This window comes from Microtus ochrogaster, chromosome 8 (genome assembly GCF_000317375.1).
Source record: "Microtus ochrogaster isolate Prairie Vole_2 chromosome 8, MicOch1.0, whole genome shotgun sequence".
Taxonomy (NCBI): Eukaryota; Metazoa; Chordata; class Mammalia; order Rodentia; family Cricetidae; genus Microtus; species Microtus ochrogaster.
In genome coordinates this window covers 33,938,847-33,963,186 of record NC_022015.1, presented here as the reverse complement: position 1 = coordinate 33,963,186, position 24,340 = coordinate 33,938,847, and the positions used below count along the sequence as shown (strand labels likewise).

General features: G+C 45.7%; 1 protein-coding gene across 2 annotated transcripts in view; it reads right to left on the bottom strand.

The window, feature by feature from the left end:
* Positions 1-21,658, bottom strand: part of Phrf1 (PHD and ring finger domains 1) — a 32,219-nt gene extending 10,561 nt beyond the window's left edge. The window contains exons 1-9 of one of the 2 annotated variants that reach the window (XM_013347942.2): positions 21,537-21,658; positions 18,909-19,024; positions 17,468-17,590; positions 11,565-11,770; positions 10,416-10,499; positions 9,037-9,164; positions 5,039-5,136; positions 4,382-4,557; positions 3,106-3,235 (exon numbers count right to left, since the gene is read on the bottom strand). In XM_013347942.2, coding sequence (XP_013203396.1) covers positions 3,106-3,235; positions 4,382-4,557; positions 5,039-5,136; positions 9,037-9,164; positions 10,416-10,499; positions 11,565-11,770; positions 17,468-17,590; positions 18,909-19,002 — 1,039 coding nt within the window. In that variant the 5' untranslated portion in view covers positions 19,003-19,024; positions 21,537-21,658. The remainder of the gene's footprint in view (positions 1-3,105; positions 3,236-4,381; positions 4,558-5,038; positions 5,137-9,036; positions 9,165-10,415; positions 10,500-11,564; positions 11,771-17,467; positions 17,591-18,908; positions 19,025-21,536) is intronic. The other variant, XM_013347943.2, reaches the window with a different exon arrangement.
* Between the last annotated feature and the right edge of the window lie 2,682 nt (positions 21,659-24,340).

The following is a 24,340-nucleotide window of genomic DNA, read 5'->3' as shown; positions in this document are numbered from 1 at the left end:
AAAAAAAAAAGAGAGAGATGCCTGGCTCTGCCTCCCATGTACTGGGATTAAAGGCACAGACCCAGAATGCTCTTGCAACACAAAAATATAAAACCTCCTACCCAGGCCTGACAGATGTCTAAGCTCAAGCACACAGTCTGCAGACAGGAGACAGTGAAGAGCAAAGAGAAGGAGCTAACAAACACAGCCCAACACAAATCTGACTTGGTCTTAATTCAAATAAGCACTTTCATTTTAGTTAGAGACAGAATTTCATTTGTAGGGTAGGCTGGACTCAAATTCACAATGTAGCTGAGGATGACCTTGAGCCTCTTAGCCCTCCCACCCCCAAGTGCCCTAAATAAACTATCCTAGCACTCAAGAAGCTAAGGCAGGAAGACTATGCTGTGAGTTTTAAGGCCAGCTTGAGCTATAAAGACAGAATCTGTTTTACAAAAAGAAAGGGAGGGGGATATGGAAACAAGTTCACAGAAATAAAACTACAACCAAGGCTGAAGAAGTGGTTCATTGTTAAAAGCACTGGTTGTTTTTGCAGAGGATCCATGTTAAGTTCCCAGTACCTACATAGGACTCACAACTGTAATTCCAGTTTGGGGCTCACAACTGTAACTCCAGTTCCAAGAGACCTAACACCTTTTTCTGGCCTTTGTAGGCAATAGCCATGCATGTGGTGCACAGAGATAAAACACTCATACACATAGAAAGTAAAAAACCTTAAGGAGGGGTGCCTGACTGTCCTCACTGGGACTGAAGAGGAAACAAACTCCTACCTTTAATCAAATGTTGGTCACAATCTACATAATTTGATGAAGCAAATGAGTTAGCAATCGGGGCCGAGAAGCAGGATGTGATATGACAAGCAGGAGACACAGATGTGCAACACAGAAGTGAAAGCCTGACCATCAACCTCAGCTGCAGGTGGGAGACCTTAAGAAGAGCCATGTCACTGACCTAGACAATGACCAGCTGCTTGCTCAGAACTCCGGATTCTAAGCTCTGCTCTTGACCTGAAGAGGATTCTAAAGACAGACAGACAGGCAAACGCAAACACACACACACACACACACACACACACACACACACACACACACACACACACACACCCTCTGGTGAGCAAAACTGAAACCAAACTTGAATGCTGCTGAGAATGCATTCATAATATGCAGAGTAACTAGGTCTTTCAAATATACATAAGAGATACTATTTTGCTTCAAAACCACAGAGAAACCCTGTCTCGAAAAACCAAAAAAAAAAAAAAAAAAAAAAAAAAAAGATACTATTTTGAGTTGGAAAGTTTGGTATTTTTTTTTTTCTAAAGTTAAACATAGGATAAAGCAGGTGATCTAATCTCTTCACTCTTCCATACTACCAGGAAAAAAATGAAAACATCTGTTCGCAAAATTACCTGCATGCATGAAGTTTCCAGCAACTTTATTCTTTTTAAAAGTATATATTGTTCTTTGAGAATTTCATATGTCTATAATAATTTTGATAAAATTCACACCTCCTCCTCCTCCCAGATCCAATTCATATTTCCCAACCCCTCTAAACTTCATGAGAAACTTTTTTTTAAAAAATAAACCACCAAGCCGGGCGGTGGTGGCGCACGCCTTTAATCCCAGCACTCGGGAGGCAGAGGCAGGCGGATCTCTGTGAGTTCGAGACCAGTCTGGTCCAGGACAGGCTCCAAAACCACAGAGAAACCCTGTCTCAAAAAAAAAAAAAACCAAAAAAAAAAAATAAACCACCAAGTCCAACTGGAGTTGCATGGGTGTGGGGTCATTCACTAGAGCAGTTATCTCTCAGAGGCCACCTGTGCATCCTGATCTTACCTTACTGACCTGACCCTCTGTCTGACTCTCTTCTGCCAGAAGCCACCTGAAAATTCCTAAGCTAAGGGTATGGAATTGTGAATCGCTTACTTTCTGCAGTTTTATTGTTTTTTTAATTTACTTTATTTATTTATTTTTTGAGACAGTGTCTCACTATGTAATGATAGCTAGCCTGAAATTCACTACGTAGATCAGGCAGTCCTCAAATTCCTAGAGACCCACTTGCCTCTTATCTCCTACGTGCTGGGACCAAAGGCATGGTACCCAGATATAGGTTTCTCCTTAGGTCGCCTAAATTAGATATAACCAAAATAAGACCAGCAACAAGTTAGAAGGAAACAAACTGAGCCAGGTATGGTGGGGCATATGTTCTAAAGGCTCTGTGCAAGCAAACAAAACAAGCCCAGAGACTTCGGCTGAATCCTGTGAGAACCCAGACTGATGGCCAAGGATGAGAATGACACCACAAGCGCTGGGTGGAGTGGGAGGGCATGTTCTCTTCCAAGTGTCCTATACTCTGGCAAGGACATCATCTGTCAAACCTGTAACCATGCACTTAAAAGTGGGAGTGGGTGCATTCACTTTCCTGTGCACAGATGTCAAGAAAGTAAATTTAATTAAAATTTATTTATGCGTGTGTGTACCATACACATAGCCTATCAAGAACAACTTGTACGTTCCAGTTCTCTTTCCACCAGGTAGATTCCAGGAACCTGCTTGTGTCGTTGGGCTTGGGAGCAAGCACCTTTACCTACTGAGCCATTTTGCCAACCCAATAAAGTATAATTTTAGGAGGCTACAAGATTAATTATGGCCCACCTAGCGAGGCAGAAATCCCTAAGTATACACTGAGTTGCACCTACTAGGAGCATCAAACAATATACAGAAACAGAAGGGGTCAGGTCAGTACGGTAAGATCAGGATGTAGAGGTTGGTGTCGGGGTTCTAGGTCTCCTCTGTAATGTGTCACAATGTTTGCTTACAGTTTATACTAGTTCCAGATACATGTAGGTTTAGGAAAATGCAAAAGCCATGTCAACACTAAATATAACTTCAATCAGGGATTAACATTAGCACATCTGTCCCCATCAGTCCAGATGTGCTTCTTCTTCCTTAGTGTTCTCTAGCTAAGTCTAGATGGTCTTGTCAGCATGAAACCCACATATATGACAGGTGTGCTGTACTTTTGGTTGAGAAAGTTACAGAAATGACCACACAACTGGACCCCAGAACAGAGCTGATGGTGGGAGGCAAGCCCATCATGCCAGCTTACCTGCCTTCCTTTTCCGTTTTGCAGGCACACGAGGTGTCAAGGGACGCTGGTATACAGCAGTGCTCAGACCAGTGGCGACAGCCTCGATAGTTTCATCCAGCAGAGAAGACATGAGGTACCTTGGCACATGCTGCATACAAGGGACAGTGCCACTCAGTGGATGACCACCCTTTCCGTGGATGGGACACTGAGCCGGGCCATGTGAGTCGACAGTGTCAGTGCAGACTCCCTCTCAGTCCCTGAATGTGGCTCAAACTGAGCAGAGAGGCAGAACAGATTGGCACTGAAACCACCTCCCTCCACTCCTGCCAAGAATGGACAGCATGGTCACAATGACAGTAGTTCCTAGAAGAGTTTCTAGGAAGGAAAAAGTCAGGGCAAGAATGGACTAGGGCATTCAGCCGCAATCAAGGAACAAATGGAGGTCTAAGCAGGAAGAAGGAGGCAGGTATGATCTAAGAGGAGAGCCCCAAATGAGGCAGGTTTATGGTGATGAGCGCCTAGCAGGGAACAGGCAAAGCGCCAGCACATAGAAAAAAAAGAGGTAAGTGAGAAATAGCAGCCCCCAACACTGCCCTGCATCTAGAGCACAAAGCAAAAGAGGAACAGCAAGCATGAGCTGAGACTGAAGTGCAAAAGTAGAGATTACAGAGTCAGGGCATGGGACAGGAGATAGTTCCCAGTCCTGCAACCCATTTAGAACATGGACCATGATGTCACTATACTGACCACGGGAATATGACTTCATAAAGAGAACTTTTTTTTTTTTCGAGACAGGGTTTCCCTGTGTAACAGTCCTAGCTGTCCTGGAACTAGCTCTTGTAGACCAGGCTGGCCTCGAACTCACAGGGATTCACCTGCCTTTGCCTCCCGAGTGCTGGGATTAAAGGAGTGCGCCACTACTACCTGGCCCATAGAAATAACTTCTAAGCTTCCTCAGTACACAGAAATGAGTCCTCAGACATCTAACATTGAGTGCCAGTAGCCAGACATGAGGAAGAGCCAGTGACTGGCCTTTTTCACACTACAATAAATTTCCCCAAATCATCATCCTATCCATCAAAGCCTCTAATAAGGCAGTTCCTGGTCCTGCTGGCACATAGGTGAAGTACAGTGTCTTCAATACACTCACCTGCTTTCTTGGCAGACTGAGTGCATGCATGCTAGGCCTGGCATATGAGAATGGTATGGGCTCTTTGCCAGCGGAACCTCTTCAGTCCAGTTCCCAAGTCCAGAGACCACCCTGCATTGCCCCAGCCTAATGTCAGCCACCTACCTGGACCCTTCTGGCAGAGGAGATCCGGTTCCGGTTCACAGTTGCCCTCACTCTCTCACTCTGCCGTGTCCTAGCGATGGCCCGGGTCCTGACTACTCGAGGCCGAAGCCTGCTGGTAGTAGGCACTACGTCAGCCAGTAGCAGGGAGACCTCCTCATCACTCACAGGAGCTGCATCTTGGAAGAGAGTCACAGGCTTCTGGGTCATGTGTAGGCTTTCCCTCACAGACCTTTAGAACTGAAAGCCCCCAGTTAACAATCTGTTAATCCCAGCACTTAGGAGGCAGAAAAAGGAGGATCTTTGAGAGTTCAAGGCCAGCCTGGTCTACAGAATAAAGTTCCAGGGCAGTCACAGCTATACAGAGAGACTCTGTCTTAAAACAAAACTAAACCAAATAACAATAAAACAAACAAACAATACTTTAAAATACAAAGAAAAAATTAAACAAAACAAAACAAAAACAAAATAAACCCCCACAAAATCAGTAAAAAATAAAATAAAAAGACAACCTGCCATGGCCTCCAAAGCTCCTACCTACGGGTCCACAGAAAGCCCTCTCCCTGATGGAGGTTGTCTTTATAACAAGTCCAGATTTTCTCCATGGTCCTTCTCTAAAACTGACAATAAGAGAGACCCAAATAAAGGATAGCACATTACCATGAGTAGGAGCAACACCAGGGGCCGCACACTCTGGGCAGAACCATTCATCCACAGGTACCTCCTGGAGAGGAGGGTCCAAACACTCCATGTGGTACCTATGGGAACAAGAGGTACAGTGCCGGGGTTGGAGAGGTGGCTCAGAGGTTAAGAACACTGGCTGCTCTTTCAGAGGTCCTGAGTTCAATTCCCAGCAACCACATGGCGGCTCACAAACATCTATAATGTGATCTGGTGCCCTCTTCTGGCCTGCAGGCATACATGCAGGCAGAACATTGTACACATAATAAATAAATAAATCTTTGGGGGGGGGGACCCTCAAGGACAAGGCATGGAGGGCTTCCAAGAGCTAAGCTACAGGCTTTTCAAGACGGCACCCTAAGAAGCCCTCCTACCTCTACCTCATCCTATGATTTTCTCTGCCCCTGTCCTTTGATTTTTTTCAGACAGGATCATACTATGTAGCCCTGGCTGTTCTAGAACTCAGAGTGTGTGATTAAAGGTGTGAGACACCACGTCTGGCTTCAGGTCTTTTTCTTAAATTGTTTCCATCAAGTTTCTCTAAATAAATTTTGGGTAGTGCTGTGCTAGCACCTTCTATCTTTCTTTCCTTTTAAAAAAATGTTTTCGCCGGGTGATGGTGGCGCACGCCTTTAATCCCAGCACTCGGGAGGCAGAGGCAGGCGGATCTCTGTGAGTTTGAGACCAGCCTGGTCTACAGAGCTAGTGCCAGGACAGGCTCCAAAGCCATAGAGAAACCCTGTCTCGAAAAACCAAAAAAAAAAAAAAAAAAAAAAAAAAAAAGGTTTTCTTTTTTTTAAGATTTATATTATGTACAAAATGCCTGGGAGTTATGGGTGGTTATAAACTACATAGGTGGTTATAAACCTGGGAACCAAATGCAGGTCCTCTGCAAGAGTTTGAATAAGCACTCTTAAGGCCTAAACCAACTCTTAGTCATAACCTTTTACTTTTCTACATAGCAGAATACACAAGTGGCCCTGAAGTAAGCACGGATGCACAAGCCAATCAAAGCTGTTTTCTGAAATTCCAACCATGAATTCAATTTGACGTAACTACCCTGTCATGACCACAGGACTGAACCAGAGAAAACCCAACTCCACAAGGAACAGTCACGCATGTGACACTCACTGGGGTATCACACATAAGAGAGGTGGCCTACTTCTCCAGAATACATCATATAAAAACACAAAGCCTGAAAAGTCATAAGGAAACCCAAGTAAGTTCTATCCTAAGATCTTCCCCCACTTTCTCCTGTCTCCCTGTGAACATGCCTTTAAAGTGAACCATAATTCTTTAAACTCAAAAACAATCTTTATGGGGCTGGAGAGATGGCTCAACAGTTAAGAGCATTGCCTGTTCTTCCAAAGGTCCCGAGTTCGATTCCCACTAACCACATGGTGGCTCACAACCATCTGTAATGAGATCTGGTGCCCTCTTCTGGCCTGTAGGCATACACATAGAAAGAATATTGTATACATAATAAATAAATATTTTTTTAAAAAAAAAGACTATCAGATATTTAGGTAGATATTTAGATCTCTGAGTTCGAGTTCAACCTGGTCTTCAGAATGACTTTCAGGACAGTCAGGGCTACACAAAGAAACCCTGCCTCAAAAAACAACAAAAAAAAAATCTTTATTTTGCAAAGTATCAAAGAATATACACATGCTCATAAACCAAAGCATCTGTAGAAAGCCTTGTGATTCCATGTCAAAATGAATGAGAAATTTTAGACTTGTGAACTGAAACTCAACTATTAAGATACAGAGAACTCAGAAGCAGGTGGATCTCTGTGAGTTCAAGGGCAACCTGGTGTACAAGAGCTAGTTCCAGGACAGGCTCCAAAGCTACAGAGAAACCCGGTCTCAAAAAACAAAACAAACAAACAAAAAACAAAAAAAAAGTCAATAGTATTTAGGTGCTTCAAAGTATGAGAATTACTAATGCATGTTAATTTTAGATCTAACACGACTTTAATGCTTGTACTGTTGTATATGTTAAGTGAAATATATAAATCAATGAGATTTACAAGGATAACTCTTGTTAAAAAATAGAATCTTAATGAAGATAGAAAAATCCCCAGAAACTCCTGATCAAAGTTACCGTGACTAGAAACAAACAGATTTACAGAATGAACAGACTCAGGCATAGTACTTCACATCTACTGTTCCTGCAGCAGAGAAGAGAACTGTTGCACAACCTGGCCTGCAGTTTATGGCCAGTTTAAATTCCTACCTCAAAAAAAAAAGTTAATAGAGCTAGGTGTGGAAGTGCACATTTGTAATCTCAGCACTAGAGCTGGTGTGGGCCAGGCGGTGGTGGCGCATGCCTTTAATCCCAGCACTCAGGAGGCTGAGGCAGGTGGATCTCTGTGAGGCCAGCCCAGTCTACAAGAGCTAGTTCCAGGACAGGCTCCAAAGCTACAGAGAAACCCAGTCTCAAAAAACCAGGGGGAAAAAAAATGTCAGCGTGGAAGGTTCTAGCTTAGTAGAGTAGTTGGAACCTGATCTGGGCAACAAGAAGAGTATTCTCATAAATAAAACAAGCCAGTCAAGATGCTTTTAATTCCAGGACTCAAAGGCAGAGGCAGAAAAACCCGGTTTACATAGCCAATTCCAGGCCAGCCACAGCTATATTCAGACCTTGTCTTAAACTAAATAAATAAATACAAAAACTAAGAGGGAAGAGGCTGTGGATGCTTGCAGGACTCTCGAAGAGTTACACTCAGTAAGGCAGACATTCAGGAAGTTGTAGCAAAACATGCATTCAAACAATTCCAGAAGAAGGGACATCAAGTGCATGGAGCACCAGCACTGAAGGAGGGAGACCAAGTCCACGGTGTGTCAGCAATGTGGGGCAGGAAGGCCCAAGTACTGCTGTGAAGTATCCAGTGCACCATCCACATTTCCACAGGCATGGGAGGGAGGAGGAGTTCCCTGTGCCTTCATGCTTTGAGATGCTGTAACTCAGTTCCTGTGGTAAACACCACGCACGCAGGCACAGCCAGTGGAGTCAGTGCAAATGGCAGCACAGAACTCCCATGAAAGCAGAGTGAAGGCAAGCTCAGAAAACAGCCCCCAGCTTCCAGCCTGGATGGTAGAAAGCCTCTTGCACAAACCTTGGCACTGCTATTTCCTGCCCTAGGGAACATTCAGATTGACCAGCCTCATCATTGGGGAAGAGTATTCTTTCTATTAACTCTTGGTCACGATTTTATAGCAGAAAACCCTTTTTAACCAACAGCCAAAGATCCAGCAAGATCTGAGGAGCTTAACTCAAAGAGATCAAACAGCGAGCAAAGAACACCAGCAGGGCCCCAGAAGACAGGGTCATAAGCACACAGTAGAGGAGGGTCCAAACACTCCATGTGGTACCTATGGGAACAAGAGGTACAGTGCTGGGGCTGGAGAGGTGGCTCAGTAGATATTCTTGACTCTCCTACTGTGCTGTGAATGACAGAGCGACTTCAAGTATACAGAAAAGGAGGATGGAGAGAGAACTCAGCAGTTAAAACCATATATTGCTCTTGCAGGGTACAAGACTCCCACTTCAGGCAACTTACACCCATCTATAATTCCAGCTCAAGGGTGATCCAATACCTGTGGCTTCCACAGATACCTGCACTCACATGCACACATCCACATGCAGACCACACACATACTGAAAAGAATAATAGTAAAAAAAGATGCAAGATGAGGCAGTCCCCAAAGCAACCCTTTAGCCTGCCTGCCCTCTCTCCTAAGGCAAGCCCACTCTCCTGTCTTTCTTTTCTTTGGTTTTGATATCCTGTATGGCCTTTGAGCAGCCTCAAAGAGGTGTAGATACAAGAGCCATGAGAGGTATCAGGGTTACCACTGAAGAGCCAGTGACCTACTAGAACTCTACACCACAGTGGAACCCTCAGTACTTTCCACCCTGCTCTTCTGACCAATTTAACAGCCTGCAAGGTAGGTAGAAGGCACCATCACCCTTACCCAGCATCACAGCCATCACAGAGCAGAAGTCGGTCCTCACGGTCACTCCTGCCACACACCTCACAAAAGGTGGGGTCTTCCTCATCAGCCTCTTCATCCTCACAGGCTCTAGTGTTCTCCACTGGAATCTGAAGACAGAACTGCTGGTCACTGAATGTTGTACCCTCAGAATCTGAGCGGTCAATTCAAAGGACAACATGTTCCTAATCTAGAGTAAAACCACTGGTCCAAGATCTACTTGGGCTCTAAGGCTGGCTAGTTTTATGGCAACTTGACTTAAGATGGCATCATTTTAGAAAAGAAAATCTCAACTGAGAAAATATCCCTACCAGATAGGCCTATGAGCAAAGACTGGATGGCATCTTCTTGCCAACCCACTGTAGTAGGTAGTGTGCCACCCCTGGGTTAGTGGTCCTGGGTTCTATAAGAAAACAGTCTGAGCAAGCCATGAAAAACAAGTCAGTAGGCAGCACTCCTCCATGGCCTCTGCATCAGCTTCTGCTTCCAGATTCCCACCTGTTTTGAGTTCCTTTCCTGACCTCCTTCAATAATGAACAGTGATGAGGAAGTATAAGCCAAAGAAAGCTTTTCTTCCCCAACTTGTGTTTTGGTCACATTTTGTCGCAGCAACAGAAACCCTAACTAAGACATATGGTGACTTGTTTTCTCTCCAATGCAGGGCAGGTAAAAGAGCTCCACGAAGGACCAGACACACATCTTTGACTCCAGCACTTGGGAGAGAGGCAAGAGAATCTGAGTTTGAGGTCAGTTTGGTCTACATAATGAATTCCAGGACAGCCAGGGTTACAGAGATCCACGTAAAGGATGAAAGGAGGAAGAGAGGGAAGAAGAAAGAAGAGAGAAAAAAGGGGAGGGACAGAAAGGAAAGAGAAAGAGAGACAAGAAAAAGAAAGGGATGGAAGGAAGAAAGAAAAAAGAAAAGGATAGAGAAGGGGGGATAGAAGAGGACAATAAATAATAAATATGCCAAGGCCTTCTGTGAGAGAGGAGGAAACACCTCTCTTTCTATCAGTATAGTACTTTCTACATTTTAGCTCCCATGGTTCTTTGACCTATCCGAGTGCAATACCATGACTTTAACTCATAAGGAGACAGGCCAACAGAAGCTGTGTAATAAGAGGGGGTGAGAAATAGAAGCCCAAAAACTTTAACATCTTCACCATGACGCCTGTGCACCAGAAAATATGGACAGCCCTACTAGCCTTGAGCAAAGCTCAGGGCCAAAATGTGTGCTTCAGTTACTCCTTTTAAAGCTTAATTAAACTGACAGCCTCCCCACTGAGAAAAGCAAATCACCACTTAAGATCATGTTCCTTCCTACGAGGACACAAGCAGGAGTAGGCAGTAACAACACTTACCTTCTTTAAGATTTTACCATTAAACTGGGCTCGAATACAAATACATTTAAATATTGTTCGATCAACTGGACAGGAGTTGGCATTCTGTAAGAAATAAAGATCACATCAGAATATTGCAGAATCACCTTCACTTATCATTACTATCTCCAAATAAAGAATTTAGGGGCTGGAGAGATGGCTCAGAGGTTAAGAGCACTGACTGCTCTTCCAGAGGTCCTGAGTTCAATTCCCAGCAACCCACATGGTGGCTCACAGCCATCTGTAATGAGATCCGGCGCCCTCTTCTGGCCTGCAGGCATACATGGAGGCTGAACACTGTGTACATAATAAATAAATAAATCTTAAAAAAAAAAAAAAAAAGAATTTAACAATCAGCAATTTCAAGCTAAATGTTAGAGTACCTACCCATTATCCAGCATGTGGGAGGCAGGAGGATTGTGAATTTGAGACCAGCCTGATCTACAGAGAGTTATGTCTCAAAAAAATTTAAAAATTCCTCTTATTGGTTCCATGGAATATGAGAGAACTTCTGGGGCTTACTGGCTGCTGATCTAGCTCTAACTTCAGTAATACATCCTGTCTCAAAAGGAATAAGATGCTGGGCGGTGATGGCAGTGCACACCTTTAATCCCAGCACTAGGGAGGCAGAGGAGGCGGATCTCTATGAGTTCAAGGCCAGCCTGACAGAGCAGAATACATGGCATCCTTTAGCAACTACATGTAAGTACAGGCACACACCACATACCTATGCATACATATAGCTCTTTGCCAGTGGGAGAAGAGTCAGGCAATGCTCCTGAAAGTTCATGGGGGAGATAGGCAGCTGACACAATTTTGTCTCTTCATTACTGACTGTCAGAACTGAGTAATCCCACGTAGTATTTTAGTATCTAAAGAGGTTGTCTCACACTATGTGAGGTGGCCTCAGGATTTGTGTCCTGACCCTCAGAAAATCCAGAGTCCTCCTCTCAGGAGCCCCACCATCCATAGACATACCCCAAGAGTAAGCCTTCCCAGACAGCACTGAGGGCCCAGGACTCAGTCCTAGGTTCAGCTTTACTGTAGAGAATCAGGCCTAGTCATTACAGGTAGGAGTAGCCCAGGCCTACTTATTATAGGTAGTAGTAGCACAGTGTAAAGCCAGCTCACCCTGGACCACTCAATGATGCAGTCCAAGCAGAAATAGTGGGCACATGTCTCTGGGGTGCCCACAGCCTGGTCTCTGAATGCATTGAGGCAAATGGGGCAGCTCTCTGCATCATCATCAGAATTGGGTGCACTGCTAGCTTCGAGCTTCCTTTGAGTCTCCACTGCTGCCGCTGCCATTTCTACGCCATCTTCTGAATCTTCAGAACCTTGGGTGAAGAGAAATATTAAACTTTTAGTAAGTATAGGTACGAGTGCATACTTAAGGACTGGCCTTGAGCAGACCCAAGATGTGCTCAGGAAACCAGCCTCTCGTCAGAATCCCAGCTCCTCTCAGGACATGCCTCCCATCTACTTGCAAGGCTACACTCTACAAAGTGCCCACTCTGAATAGTTAAGCTAACCATGTCTCCTCACCCAAAGCCTCTTTGACCAAAGCTGCTCTGAGCTAAGGGAACAGGGATACTGGCTAAGTAATTACACTAAGTTCTAACACCTGAGCTTCAGAATAAAGACAGAGCATCCAAGAAGTTAGGTGTCAGGACTTAGCACAGGATTCAGAGAAGATGGAGCTAGCAACTAAGCCACCAGGGGATGGGGATTTAACTCAGCATTAGAGCACTTGCTTAGGAAGTGCAAGGTCCTGGGTTTAGTCCTCAGTTCTTAGCTTTGGGGGACCTGGGATGAACACACCACATGACAAACTACTGACTAAACCTCTAGGAATGCCACCTTGGAACAATAACCCTTGCATGGCTGCACAAGTCTTTCAACACAAGGACAACAAATATCTGCAATCAGATGTGACCTCCTTCTTGGGCATCTCCTCCTTCCTTGTAGAATACTGCCAGAAGATCCTAACTGGGTCAATGGCTATAAAAGATGTGGTCAATTTTACAGCAGTATGAGGCAGAGGCCTAGCCAGTGGAACATTGAAGATGCATTCAATACAAAGCTAGCAACATCCCTCTGTGAACTACTAAACACATAAATCACAGGGACCAGAGAAGCAGATTCTCACTAGGCCTCAGAATTTGGTTCCTTTTGTTTGTTTTGTTTTTTGTTTTTGAGTCAGGGTTTCTCTGTGTTTCTTTGACTGTCTTGGCTGTAGACCAGGCTGGCCTCAAACTCACTGAGATCTGCCCACCTCTGCCACCCAAGTGCTGCGATAGAGGGCATGCACTTCAGTTCTTTGTGAGTAGGTGGGTGGGTTAGCAAAGGTACTAGGCTGCCCTTCTCCATGCCCTGCTGCCAATCCACAAAAAAGAACTATCTTTGGCTGGTTGAAATCCCACCAGGTGAGCTCTTTTAAAAGGATAAGGAAGGAAGGAAGGAAGGAAGGAAGGAAGGAAGGAAGGAAGAAAGGAAGGAAGGAAGGAAGGAGGGAGAAACTGTTTACTTATTGGGCAAGATGAGGGTAAGTTATAGGAATTGTTTCTCTCCTACCATGTGAATTTCAGGGATTGAACTCAAGCTATCAGGCTTGGTGGCAAGCACTCTAATCCACCAGCTCTTATTGTTCTTTTTTTTTTTTTTTTTTTTTTGAGAAAGTGAGAAAGGGTCTCATGTATCCCAAACCGACTATGTAGATGAAGATGACTCCAAACTTGTGATCCTTCTGTCTCTACCTGGTAGGACACAGGGGTAAGCATTTTCATGCACTCCCAAGGGAGGGGCTAACACCAATAGCTAAGAATGATCTGTCAACAATCAGCTAGTAAACAGGCTTCATGCAGGCAGAGATGGGGCTTGGAAGAGGATTGAAGTTCAGAAAGAAAGCATAGCCTGTCTAACACTGTGAAACTACTTAGTGATACCTGAATAAGAGAAGCCAGTTGAAGCCAGGTGGTGGTGGAGCACACCTTTAATCATAGTACTTGGAAAGCAGAGCAGAAGGACCTCTGAGTTCAAGACTAGCCTGGCATACAAAACAAGTTCCAGAACAGCCAGGGCTACACAGAGAAATCCTGTCTTGAAAAACCAGGAGAGAGAGAGAGGAGAGGAGAGGAGAGAGAAAAGAAAAGAGAGAGAGGAAAGAGAAGAGAGAAGAGAGAAAAGAGAAAGACCCAGTTGATCCATGGAAACACACAAACAATAAACACTCTGTTCCTAGCTAAGTTAGTGTCCATTTGTTATGCCATAGAGGAAAATCGATGAAAGACATGTCCGTAACATTTTGAAATATTAAGTACAAAGCAGAATGACATATATAACTTCAGCTTTCCTGTGTAAAGCCGGGCGGTGGTGGCGCACGCCTTTAATCCCAGCACTCAGGAGGCTGAGGCAGGTGGATCTCTGTGAGGCCAGCCCAGTCTACAAGAGCTAGTTCAAGGACAGGCTCCAAAGCTACAGAGAAACCCTGTCTAAAAAAAAAAAAAAAAAAAAAAAAAAAGCTCATGGCAGCAGAATCCAAACAGGTAATTTGATTCTTCTTATGCAATTTGAATGTAGGGAGCTGGCCATCTTGTTTTGACCAATTTCCATAGTCTACAAAGCAATGTTTTGTGCACTGAGAACTATAGACCTTACTGACTTGAAGGTAAAGAAAAAAAGGGTACAAACGGCCCAGGACCTGAGCAGCTTCCCTCACAGAACTCTCATTTGGGTTGTCAAGTAATGCCCTTAAAATATGTTGTTCAAAGAGAATGGATCATAACTTGTTCTCCAGTTGGTGGAACTGTTAGGGAAGGATTAGGAGGTGTCCTCAGTGGAAGAAATGTGTTACTGGGAGCAGGCTTTGAAATTTCAAAAGACGTCCATCATTACCCAGTGTCTTTCTCTGCTTCATGGTTATATTTCAAAAGGTGAGCTCTCAGCTACTGCTCCAGTCCCATGCCTACCTGCCTACTACCCTGTTCCCCACTTTGGGCTCTAACCCTCTGAACTGTAAGCCCCAACTTCTATTAATATTAACGAAGTCTTCTATTAATTGCCTTGAGAAAAATAATTAAAACAATATCCGTGGGAAGTGCTAAAGCGTGTTAGTATCAACAGTGCAGTAAGCAGCTAGCCTGGACAGAGTCTCCAAGAATGCCAGGGCCCAAACAGTGTCCATTCTGAAAAGAGACAGGATTGGTGAGCAGAGGAAGGCTCTGTTCACTCAAAACAATCCACACATGCTGCAATAACTGACACCGTTGGGAGAGCTAGAAAACATGGGTACTGAGTATGAGGAATCAGTCATCTCATTTCTCAGAACAAGATATTAAGAGATTAATACTATGCAAATTGGGAAAGACGCCAACAGAAGCAAAGCAGGTCCACCTTAGCAGCAGGACACAGTGTGGGAACCAGAGACGGGCATTAGGAACACATAGGCCTTTTCCTACCCTTCACAATGCTCAGCTGAGGCTTCAGGCTCTACATCATCTGTTCCTCACCAATCAATACTCTGCTCCCAGCCCAACCTCCACAATGGTGGGACATTTTTCTCAATTGAGATTCTCTCTATTCTTTTTTGGTGTTTTGAGACAGGGTTTCTCTGGTAGCTTTGGAGCCTGTCCTGGCACTAGCTCTTATAGACCAGGTTAACCTTGAACTCACAGAGATCCGCCTGCCTCCCAAGTGCTGGGATTAAAGGCGTGCGCCACTACCAACCAGCCCAAAGATTCTATTCTAAGACAGCCCTTCTGTTCTCTGCTCACCAATCCTATCTCTTTCCAGAATGGACACTGGTATTTGCGCCCTGGCGTTCTCGGAGATGCTATCTTTAGAAGCACCTGGTTTCCAGGCTAACTGCCTACTACACTGTTGGTACTAGCACTTGTTGGCACCTCCCTTGGATACTGTTTTAGCTACTTTTCTGTTTCTGTGAGAAAGGCATATGGTTAGCTCCTGCCCATTAAGCTGTGGCTTAGATATGTCTTTCCCTAAAACCTTTTTACGTCCAACTGTTGAAGTTCCTCACATCCCCAGTATCACACTCTGGGCATCTATCCCTGATTGCTGCTCTACAGCTGGTCTCTACCACTGGATGATGAGCTCTGGAATACCAGGAATCCTGGCTCAGTGAGTCCCGCCTCCAATCTCGTCTATAATCAGTTTCTGGTGCCGCCTGCTCTGACGGTCCAGCTGAGAATAGGACAAGCCTACCTCAGTGCTGGAACAGGTACATCTGTGACTTTAACCAAGGACAGACACACTCTCTAGTCTACACTCAGAATTACAACAGCACACACACCCCTCTGGCCAGGCATCGTAGTAACATGCCTCTAATTCTAGTTGTTTAGGAGGCTAATGCAGAAAAATTGCCAAGAATTTGAGGCCAGCTTTGGCTATAGAGTGAGGCAGTCAGTATAATTACAAAGTTACCAATCAGTTCTACTCCTTTATGATGAGTACTGTCCCACTTATAATGGTTACCTTTCTGGAACATTCTAACATTGACAGCTTTAGGCATATAATCAAAGGCTGATATCCAGGTGATAGTAGGTACTTTGGGATTGTGACCTCCTGGCTTCAGGACCACGTCAGAAGGAAACCTGAAGAGACCAGAATTCTGGTCCAATTGAGCCCTTTGCTTGTGTGTTGGTTAGTTTTATGTCAACTTGACACAAGCCAGATTCATTTGGGAAGAGAGAACCTCAGTTGAGAAAATGTCTGACCAGACTGTCCTATGGACAAGACTGTGGGGCATTTTCTTTATTGATGATGTGGAAGGGCTCAGTTCACTGTGGGGAGTGTCACCTCTGGGCTGGTTGTCCTGCCTGCTATAAGAAAGCAGACTGAACCAACTCTAGCGAACAAGCCAGTAAACAGCATTTCTCCATATCCTTTTATTTTCTTTCTTTTTTTTTTTTTTTTTTTTTTTTTTTTTTTTTTTGGTTTTTCGAGACAGGGTTTCTCTGTGGCTTTGGAGCCTCTCCTGGAACTAGCTCTTGTAGACCAGGCTGATCTCGAACTCACAGAGATCCGCCTGCTTCTGCCTCCCGAGTGCTGGGATTAAAGGCGTGCGCCACCACCACCCGGCCTCCATATCCTTTTATAAATAAGTTACTGACTTGAGTTTCTGACCTGACATCCTTAGATGATAGATTACAAACCATAAGATGAAATTAAACCGTTTCTTCCCCAGGTTGCTTCTGGACATGGTATTTTATTTCAGCAATAGAAACCCCAACTAAGACACTTTGAAAAAGGTGGCCATAGGTGGGTGGGGCCAAACCAACCACATAGAGTCCTCATAGGCTGCCCTTAGCCAGGGTGGCCATGAAGGCTTTTCAGAGGTGTGCCATTCAAGCACTGTTCTTTGCAGAAGTTTAAAGTTACAAACTTTCACCAGTGTACATAAGCCTGGGATTTCTTAATAGTGCTATACAATGAGCTTGTTGAACAAGCCACAAGATGGGGACTAACACGCTATGTCCTAAAGGAGGTCCCAGGCTGTATGCCCTTTATGGCATGTTAAGCTGTCCCAGACATGGATAATGCTAGTAACTGGCCCTTGTGAGATAAGCAGGGGCTACCAAGACCTCCTGCTCACCATCTTAGAACTCCAGTCTATCCAGATCATCCCACAGTTTATGCCGGTCAATGTTCTGTCTCTCCCAGAAGAGATACCCACAGGATCCTATCACTAAACTAAACTTCAAAACTAAAAACTACAGATAAGCAGTGGTGGCACACACCTTTAATCCCAGCACTCAGGAGGCAGAGGCAGATGAGAATCTTTTGAGTTCAAGCCCAGCCTGGTCTACAGAGTGAGTTCCAGGACAGCGAAGGCTACACAGAGAAACCCTGTCTTGAAAAATTAAAAGGGGGGAAAAAACCTAAAAGCACTAAAAACTGTAGCAGGAGTCAGTTGTTCCAGTGGTGACAACCACTGTGGACGGCTGTGGATGGTCTAACGTAAGCTGTCTCCTCACTAGGAAATTCATGGGGACTGGCTCAAATGCCAACCATCTTACCAGATCTATCTTCTGGGTCTTCTTCCTCAGACAGACCCTCTGTGTCCTCCCCATCTGTGTCATCTTCATGCTCACTACCTGTATCATCTTCAGAGTCTCCACTGTGGCCATTGCTGCTTTCTTCTAGATCACAAAGTGAAAAGCACAGGCCTGTGAGGGCATCATCACAAACCAAGCATCAAAGGGCCAGAACTGCTCTAGGAATGGACAGGTAACTATAAGGACTGTCAGGCTACCAGAGCGGGGGTGGAGATGTTAGAGAGGCATATGATGGGCAAATGAGTCCTCTTACTCTGCACTTATGCTGTCTGTATTAAAAATAAGACACAGTGGCTTGGAATACAGCTCAGCTGGTAGAGTGTGCCCAGCATGATAAAGCCTCAGGTTTCTATCTCCAGCACCACACAAAACTGGGTACAGTGGTACACATCTGTTACCCTAGCACTTTGAGAGGTAGAGGCAGAAGAATCAGGAGCTCAAGATTATCCTTACATATACATCAAGTCAAAGGCCAGAATGGGATACATGAAACCAATCAAAAACAAAAACGAACAAACAAAATGTAATCCCTATAGTCTAAAGGATTGCTGTTCAAGGCCAGCCTATGCTACATAGCAAGATCCTATTTCAAAAAACAGATTACAGCTCAGCAGTAGACTCTTTCTTACCAAGCATGCACAAGGCCTTAGGTTCCATCCCTAATACCTCCTCCCCCACAAAACAAAAAAACAAAAAACCCACAATGACTTGATTGTGGTTTTACCACAATCTACAAGCCATTTGGGAGATTGAGGTGGGCTGATCACAGTAAGTCTTAAAGTTCAAGGACAGTCTGGACCACACAGACACCATTTCAAAAACAAGACAATACAAAAAAGCCAAACAAAAAGACAAAAAGAACGAATGTATCTATAACTTAGTTAACGATTTATTTTTAAAAGATTTTATTTAATTTAGCTGGGTAGTTGTGATGTATGTCTTTAATCTCAGCACTCAGGAACTAAGGAGGCAGAAACAGGCGATCTCTCTGAGTTTGAGGCCAGCCTTATCTACAGAGTGAATTCTAGGACAGGCTCCAAAGCTAAACATGAAAACGCTGTCTTCGGAAAAAAAAGATCTTAATTTTATTTTCATGTGCACTGGTGTTTTGTCTGCATTCATGTCTATGTGAGGGTGTCGTATCCTGTCACTGGAGTTATAGACAGTTGTGAGCTGCCATGTGGGTGCTGGGAATTAAATCCGGGTCCTCTGGAAGAGCAGTCAACTGCTCTTAAGCACCAGGCCATTCCTCCAGCCCCTCAAAAGTTTTTTTGTAAAGGTTAAAAGTGAAAGCTGACATTCAAGCTTCCAAGGGGAGCAACCAACCTGGAAAAAGTAGCAACCTGGAGAAAGTATCAAGTGCTAATCCTCTGCAGACACCCTGCCAACAGTGGGGACTTACCAGCATCACTGGTCAGTTCTGCGGGGCCAACTCGTGAGGGTCCATCTGGTCCAGGGCTGTGAGCCACATGCTCATCCAAACTGTCGTCATCCATGTCTACACATTGGAGTTCACCTCTGAAAGAGACCAGAGCCAAATAACTCCTAACTTCCTTGGCTACAGAGTCTCCTCTGAAAGGTAACTTCCCTGGTGCCTCGAGCATCGCCACACATGTGTAATTTTATCTGTGAGACGTAATACACAGGATCCTAGCCATAAAGCTATTTGCAAATATAAAAAAATAAAAACATGGGCTGGAGAGATGGCTCAGTGGTTAAGAGCATTGCCTGCTCTTCCAAAGGTCCTGAGTTCAATTCCCAGCAATCACATGGTGGCTTACAACCATCTGTAATGAGGTCTGGTGCCTTCTTCTGGCCTGCAGACACACACACAGACAGAATATTGTATACCTAACAAATAAATAAATATTAAAAAAATTAAAATAAAAACATATAGCTGGGCAGTGGTGGTGTATGTCTTTAATCCCAGTATTCAGCAGGCAGAGGTAGGTGGATCTCTTGAGTTCAAGCCCCAGCCTGGTTTACAGAGTGAGTTCTAAGATGGGCAGAGCTAAAAACAAAACAAAAACAATAAAGATATAAAATGTTTTTATAATACAAGATACTAATATCCTCATACAAAGAAAAGTGACTCATTTCCAGAACAAGATTAAAAAACAAGACTTTAAGTCCTAAGGACTAGCAAAATTTTCACTTGAGCATTCCTGTAAAGTCCTAAAGATGAGTCAAATGGACCTCTGAGCTGAGACAGAGCAGTGCTTTTCAACTGAGAGCAGGCCATCACAAGGACTACAGTGAGGAGTAGCCCATTTGCTTGCTGCCACCAAGTGGGCACGTCACTACTGGCCAATGCTGGCCCTCTGGCCTCTGCTCAGCTGGCTACCATCAGATTATAAAACTCAAATGAAGTTCCTAGGGACTATGGCATTCCGGTGGCCTAGGCTGAAAGGCAGAAGATGCTGGGGCTTTCCCTCTCCTGACTTCTCTGTGGGAACACCTACTAGTCCTCCCTAGCAAGCCACTGTTAACAACGATGTGGAATACCTGGATAAAAGACTTCGTAAGTGTCATTAGACATGACCTTCCTTGTGTACCAAGCTCTCAAACTTTGGTTTTCCCAAATAAGAACCTATCCATGTACATGGTCTTTCCTCATCAATGATATTCACCTCTTTCCCCAGTCACTTACAGAGGAAGCACTTCCCACAGGGAATTCATTCAAGAATTCACCAGCCTATGCCATGGTACATGCCTTTCTCCAAGCCTAGTATCCACAGTGGGAAGGAGAAAAAAAAAAAAAAAGAACCCCAAACACGGCATAAAGACGCTGAAAGACAGGCTTGAGATAGGGGTCTCACTTCTGGTTCCTACAGGTCCAAGCTTACTTGTCCCATCAGCCTCAAGAGAACACATGGGCTGTACGTTCAAAGGTACAGGGAAAAGTGCAACCCTTCTCTACATGGACAAATGCCAGATCAGGGCCAGGACTGCCAAGGCCCAGTAGAGAGCTGATGTTCTCTAAACAATGAGGGCATGCTAACTTGAACGTCAATGGTCACACGTTGCTACTGGATGTGAAAGGGAAAGCGACACTATCTTACTTTTACCTGATGCTTGGTGAATTTATCAAGTTGGAACAGAGTCCTGGCCACAGACTCCTGTGAAACACCGCCTCTTAAATAAAAAGACAGATTGAGACACAGAGATACAGAGCTATGGCCCGTCTAGGACGGTGACATCTTTCCTATGGGATGACTCAGAGCACGGCTCCGGTTCTTAGAGAAGAGGACCTATTTAACTAACTCTGTGAACCTCAGCATACAACTCTAGGCTTCTCTCTCAGTGCTGAGAGCCACAACCTGCGGTTTTCACTCAACAGTCTTCCCAAAAGAGTGAAAACCGAGAGGTCGACGGAAAGAAAGAACTGCTGAGCTGCAAATCAAGCCCAATCTCAAACTCAGAGCCAAAATGACCAGACACGTTACTGATTTTTTTTGTTGTTGTTGTGGAGTACTACTCTAGAAGATACGATGGGGCAACACGGGTCTCAGATACAGGACAGAGGATATAGAAGGTTTAACAGAGCAATGTTGACTCTGCCACTCTGCAGCAATGTACCACTGACAACTGACTACATCTCTCGGAACTCTGACGGTAAAACCCCCCAGCGAACAGCGCTGCCTACTCGAGACCGCTGCGAGGGCTCTTCGAACTAAGGAATGTGATAACCGCGACACCAACCACAATTTGGTGCTGACCCGGACGAGGGCCATCAGGACAGAGAACAAGGTAGCTAGGGGGTCACACCTTTCTCATGCACCAGGCCAGGTTCTCGCACCACCAGACAAGTGGCCAGCACCACGTCCAGGGACCTCCCGACCGCAGCCGGGCGTCCCGGGGCTTTGCTCGAGGCCTCGGCCGCCCTCCCGTCCTCCGGACCGACCCACGGCCAGCGCGAAGTAGGCCTCGCCCGCCCCGAAGGCCGCAGACAAAGCGCACGGCCACCGTAGGTTTACCGCGCGTACAGACGCGACGGGGGACACCAGGCCGGACCGGCTACCTCACTTACCCGGGAACCTCGCGTCTCCCTGACGCTCCCAGACGCTCCCGCTTCTGTCCGAACGCGACCGCAACTAGGCCGGACTGCAGCCGCGGCCGCGCGCTCCCCGACCCGGAAGTACACCGACACTCTTCCGGAACTTTCTGCCCTGCCCGTTGGTGGAAACTACTGAGGCCAAAACAGGGAGGAACCCGCCGCCGAGAATGTCGAGACGTCGGGACGGCCCCGTCCCCTCGGAACAGTGACTATCTCAGGAGTACTGTCCGAGAGAGGAGACCGGTGTCTCGCAGGACATTTGCTGTCCGAGCTATCACAGTGTTCCGGGCCACGCTGTCCCCTCCACCCCAGGGAAATTGGTACGGTCCGAATCCCCACCCACCGCCCAGATGGATGTGAGTGGCACCAGGGCCACGCCCCCCTGCCATCTCCGCCCCCGGCGGTCCCGCCCTCCCGTAAGCGCCATCTCCTGGCCGCAGTGCTTAGCCGCTGGCGGCGGCTGCCGAAGGGAACTCCAGAGGAAAGCCTCTGGTTATCTCTTGGGGCTTGTAACTCAGGAAGAATTCTGTATATACGGTCTCCGCGGTTCCTTCAGTCCCGCGAGACGAGACACAATAAATTGTAAACACTGTAGAGAACTTAACTGTATGGTAGAGGTGATTAATAGACGGAATGGGACTAGAGTCTTCTACTCGCTAGTAAAACACTTTCTTGCCTAGCTTGCTAAAGTCATGGGAGAGGGGAGAAAGTATGGCGCATAGTAGGATTAGGGACAGAAATACGAGAGGACTGACCAGGGTGAACAAAGGGCTTAGAAGGACTGAGGGGGAAATTCGGACCACAAAAATGAGACTGACCGCCGGGCGGTGGTGGCGCACGCCTTTAATCCCAGCACTTGGGAGGCAGAGGCAGGCGGATCTCTGTGAGTTCGAGACCAGCCTGGTCTACAAGAGCTAGTTCCAGCAGGACAGGCTCCAAAACCACAGAGAAACCCTGTCTCAAAAAAAAAAAAAAATGAGACTGACCTAGAGACTGAGGGGCTCAAAGGGCTGGGTCCTGATCAGGTGGCAGTACTGGCTCACTGGACTCCACTGTCCATTTTGTGGCTCAGGGACCACTGTGGTTTAGAAGGGAAGGCCTTTGATAGGAATAGAAGACAGAGATTGTGGATTTCCTGAGAAAGTGGACGGGAATGGGCAGGGAGAAGATGAAGAATATGGAAATGGGAAGCTAGGGTATCCCCAGAGCGCAGAGGGACAAAAGGCTGCCTTGGGGATAAAATGTGGTAGTGGGGACCAGCACCACCTCATACCTCCAGTGCTAAGAGTGAGTCTGTATTCTGCAGAGGAATTCAAGGGTGAGGAACTGAAGAGAGCAAGGAGAGGAAAAGCAAACACATGCATCGAGAAGGGACCCAGGACAGGGCATGGTGGTACACACCTTTAACTTCAGGCAGAGACAGGTGGATCTCTGTGAGTTCAAGGAGAGCCTGATGTACATAGTAAGTGCCAGGACAGCTATGGCTACAAAGAGACCCTGTCTCTAAATAAATAAATAAATAAATAAATAAATAAATAAAAAGGGGCTGGAGAGATGGCTCAGCGGTTAAGAGCATTGCCTGCTCTTCCAAAGGTCCTGAGTTCAATTCCCGGCAACCACATGGTGGCTCACAACCATCTGTAATGAGGTCTGGTGCCCTCTTCTGGCCTGCAGGAATACAGGCCGACAGAACATTGTATACCTAATGAGTAAATAAATAAATATTTAAAATAAATAAATAAGGGACTTGGAGACTGGAGGTGTGGTTAGATTGGTAGGGTCCTTGACTAGCATACCCAGAGCCATGGCTGCATCTTCAGCAGAAAATAAACCAGGCATGGTGGTGAGTGCTTGTAACAACAGCACTTGGGAAGTAGGCGCAGGAGTATCAGAAATCCAAGGTCATTACAGGGTGCTCATAAACATCCTTGGCTACTCATGAGACGCTAGTGCAAAAAAGATGGTGCTGGGAGTAAGGTAGGGGCTACTGAGACTCTGATAGTATTAGCCCTATCAAGGGGCGAGGCTGTCTGGATGAAGTATAGAGAACTTAGGAAGACTGAACAGGGAGGGAAAGCCAGAGCAGTCACTGCAGTAGATTTGCTGGGAAGGGAGAGATATGTAGAAGTATCTGAGAAGAGATAACTCAAGGGAGTTCAAAGTGGGAGAAGCATCAATAGTGCTACTGTCTGGGGCTAGAGAGATGGCTCGGTGGTTAAGAGTACTTGCTGCTCTTCCAGAAGACTAGAGTTCAATTCCCAGACCGACATGGTGGTGCAGCTTCAAGTCCAGCTCCAGGAGATTCAATGCCCCTGGTCTCTGAGGGCACCTGCACTCATGTGTGTGTACCCACATACCACCACACACAATTTATACACAACTGAAAATAATAAATTAAAAATATTGTTACTGGCAGAGTGCAAGGAAAGAAGGGTGGTGTCAAAGAGAGCCCCTCAGAACGAGTCCTCTCCTTTCTGTGGGAGAAACCCATGCACTTGTATCCAGACAGACGGGATCTGGACTCAGGTACATCTCGTTATCAGTTGTGTAGCCTTGGGTGAGCTTCCTGCCCTCTTTGTGTCTTAGTGTCCTTGTGTCTAAGATAAGGATGTTGATCATACTTGCTAGAGAGGCCACTGTGATGACTAGTTGGGAGAAAGCTTCATTTGGGGGTCCAGCATGATAAAAAAGGGGGGGGGCCTGGGAGGCCACCCTCACCCTGAACCAAACACCTCTTCCTCCCTCCCAGCTTGGCTCTCTACACATATTGGACCCTC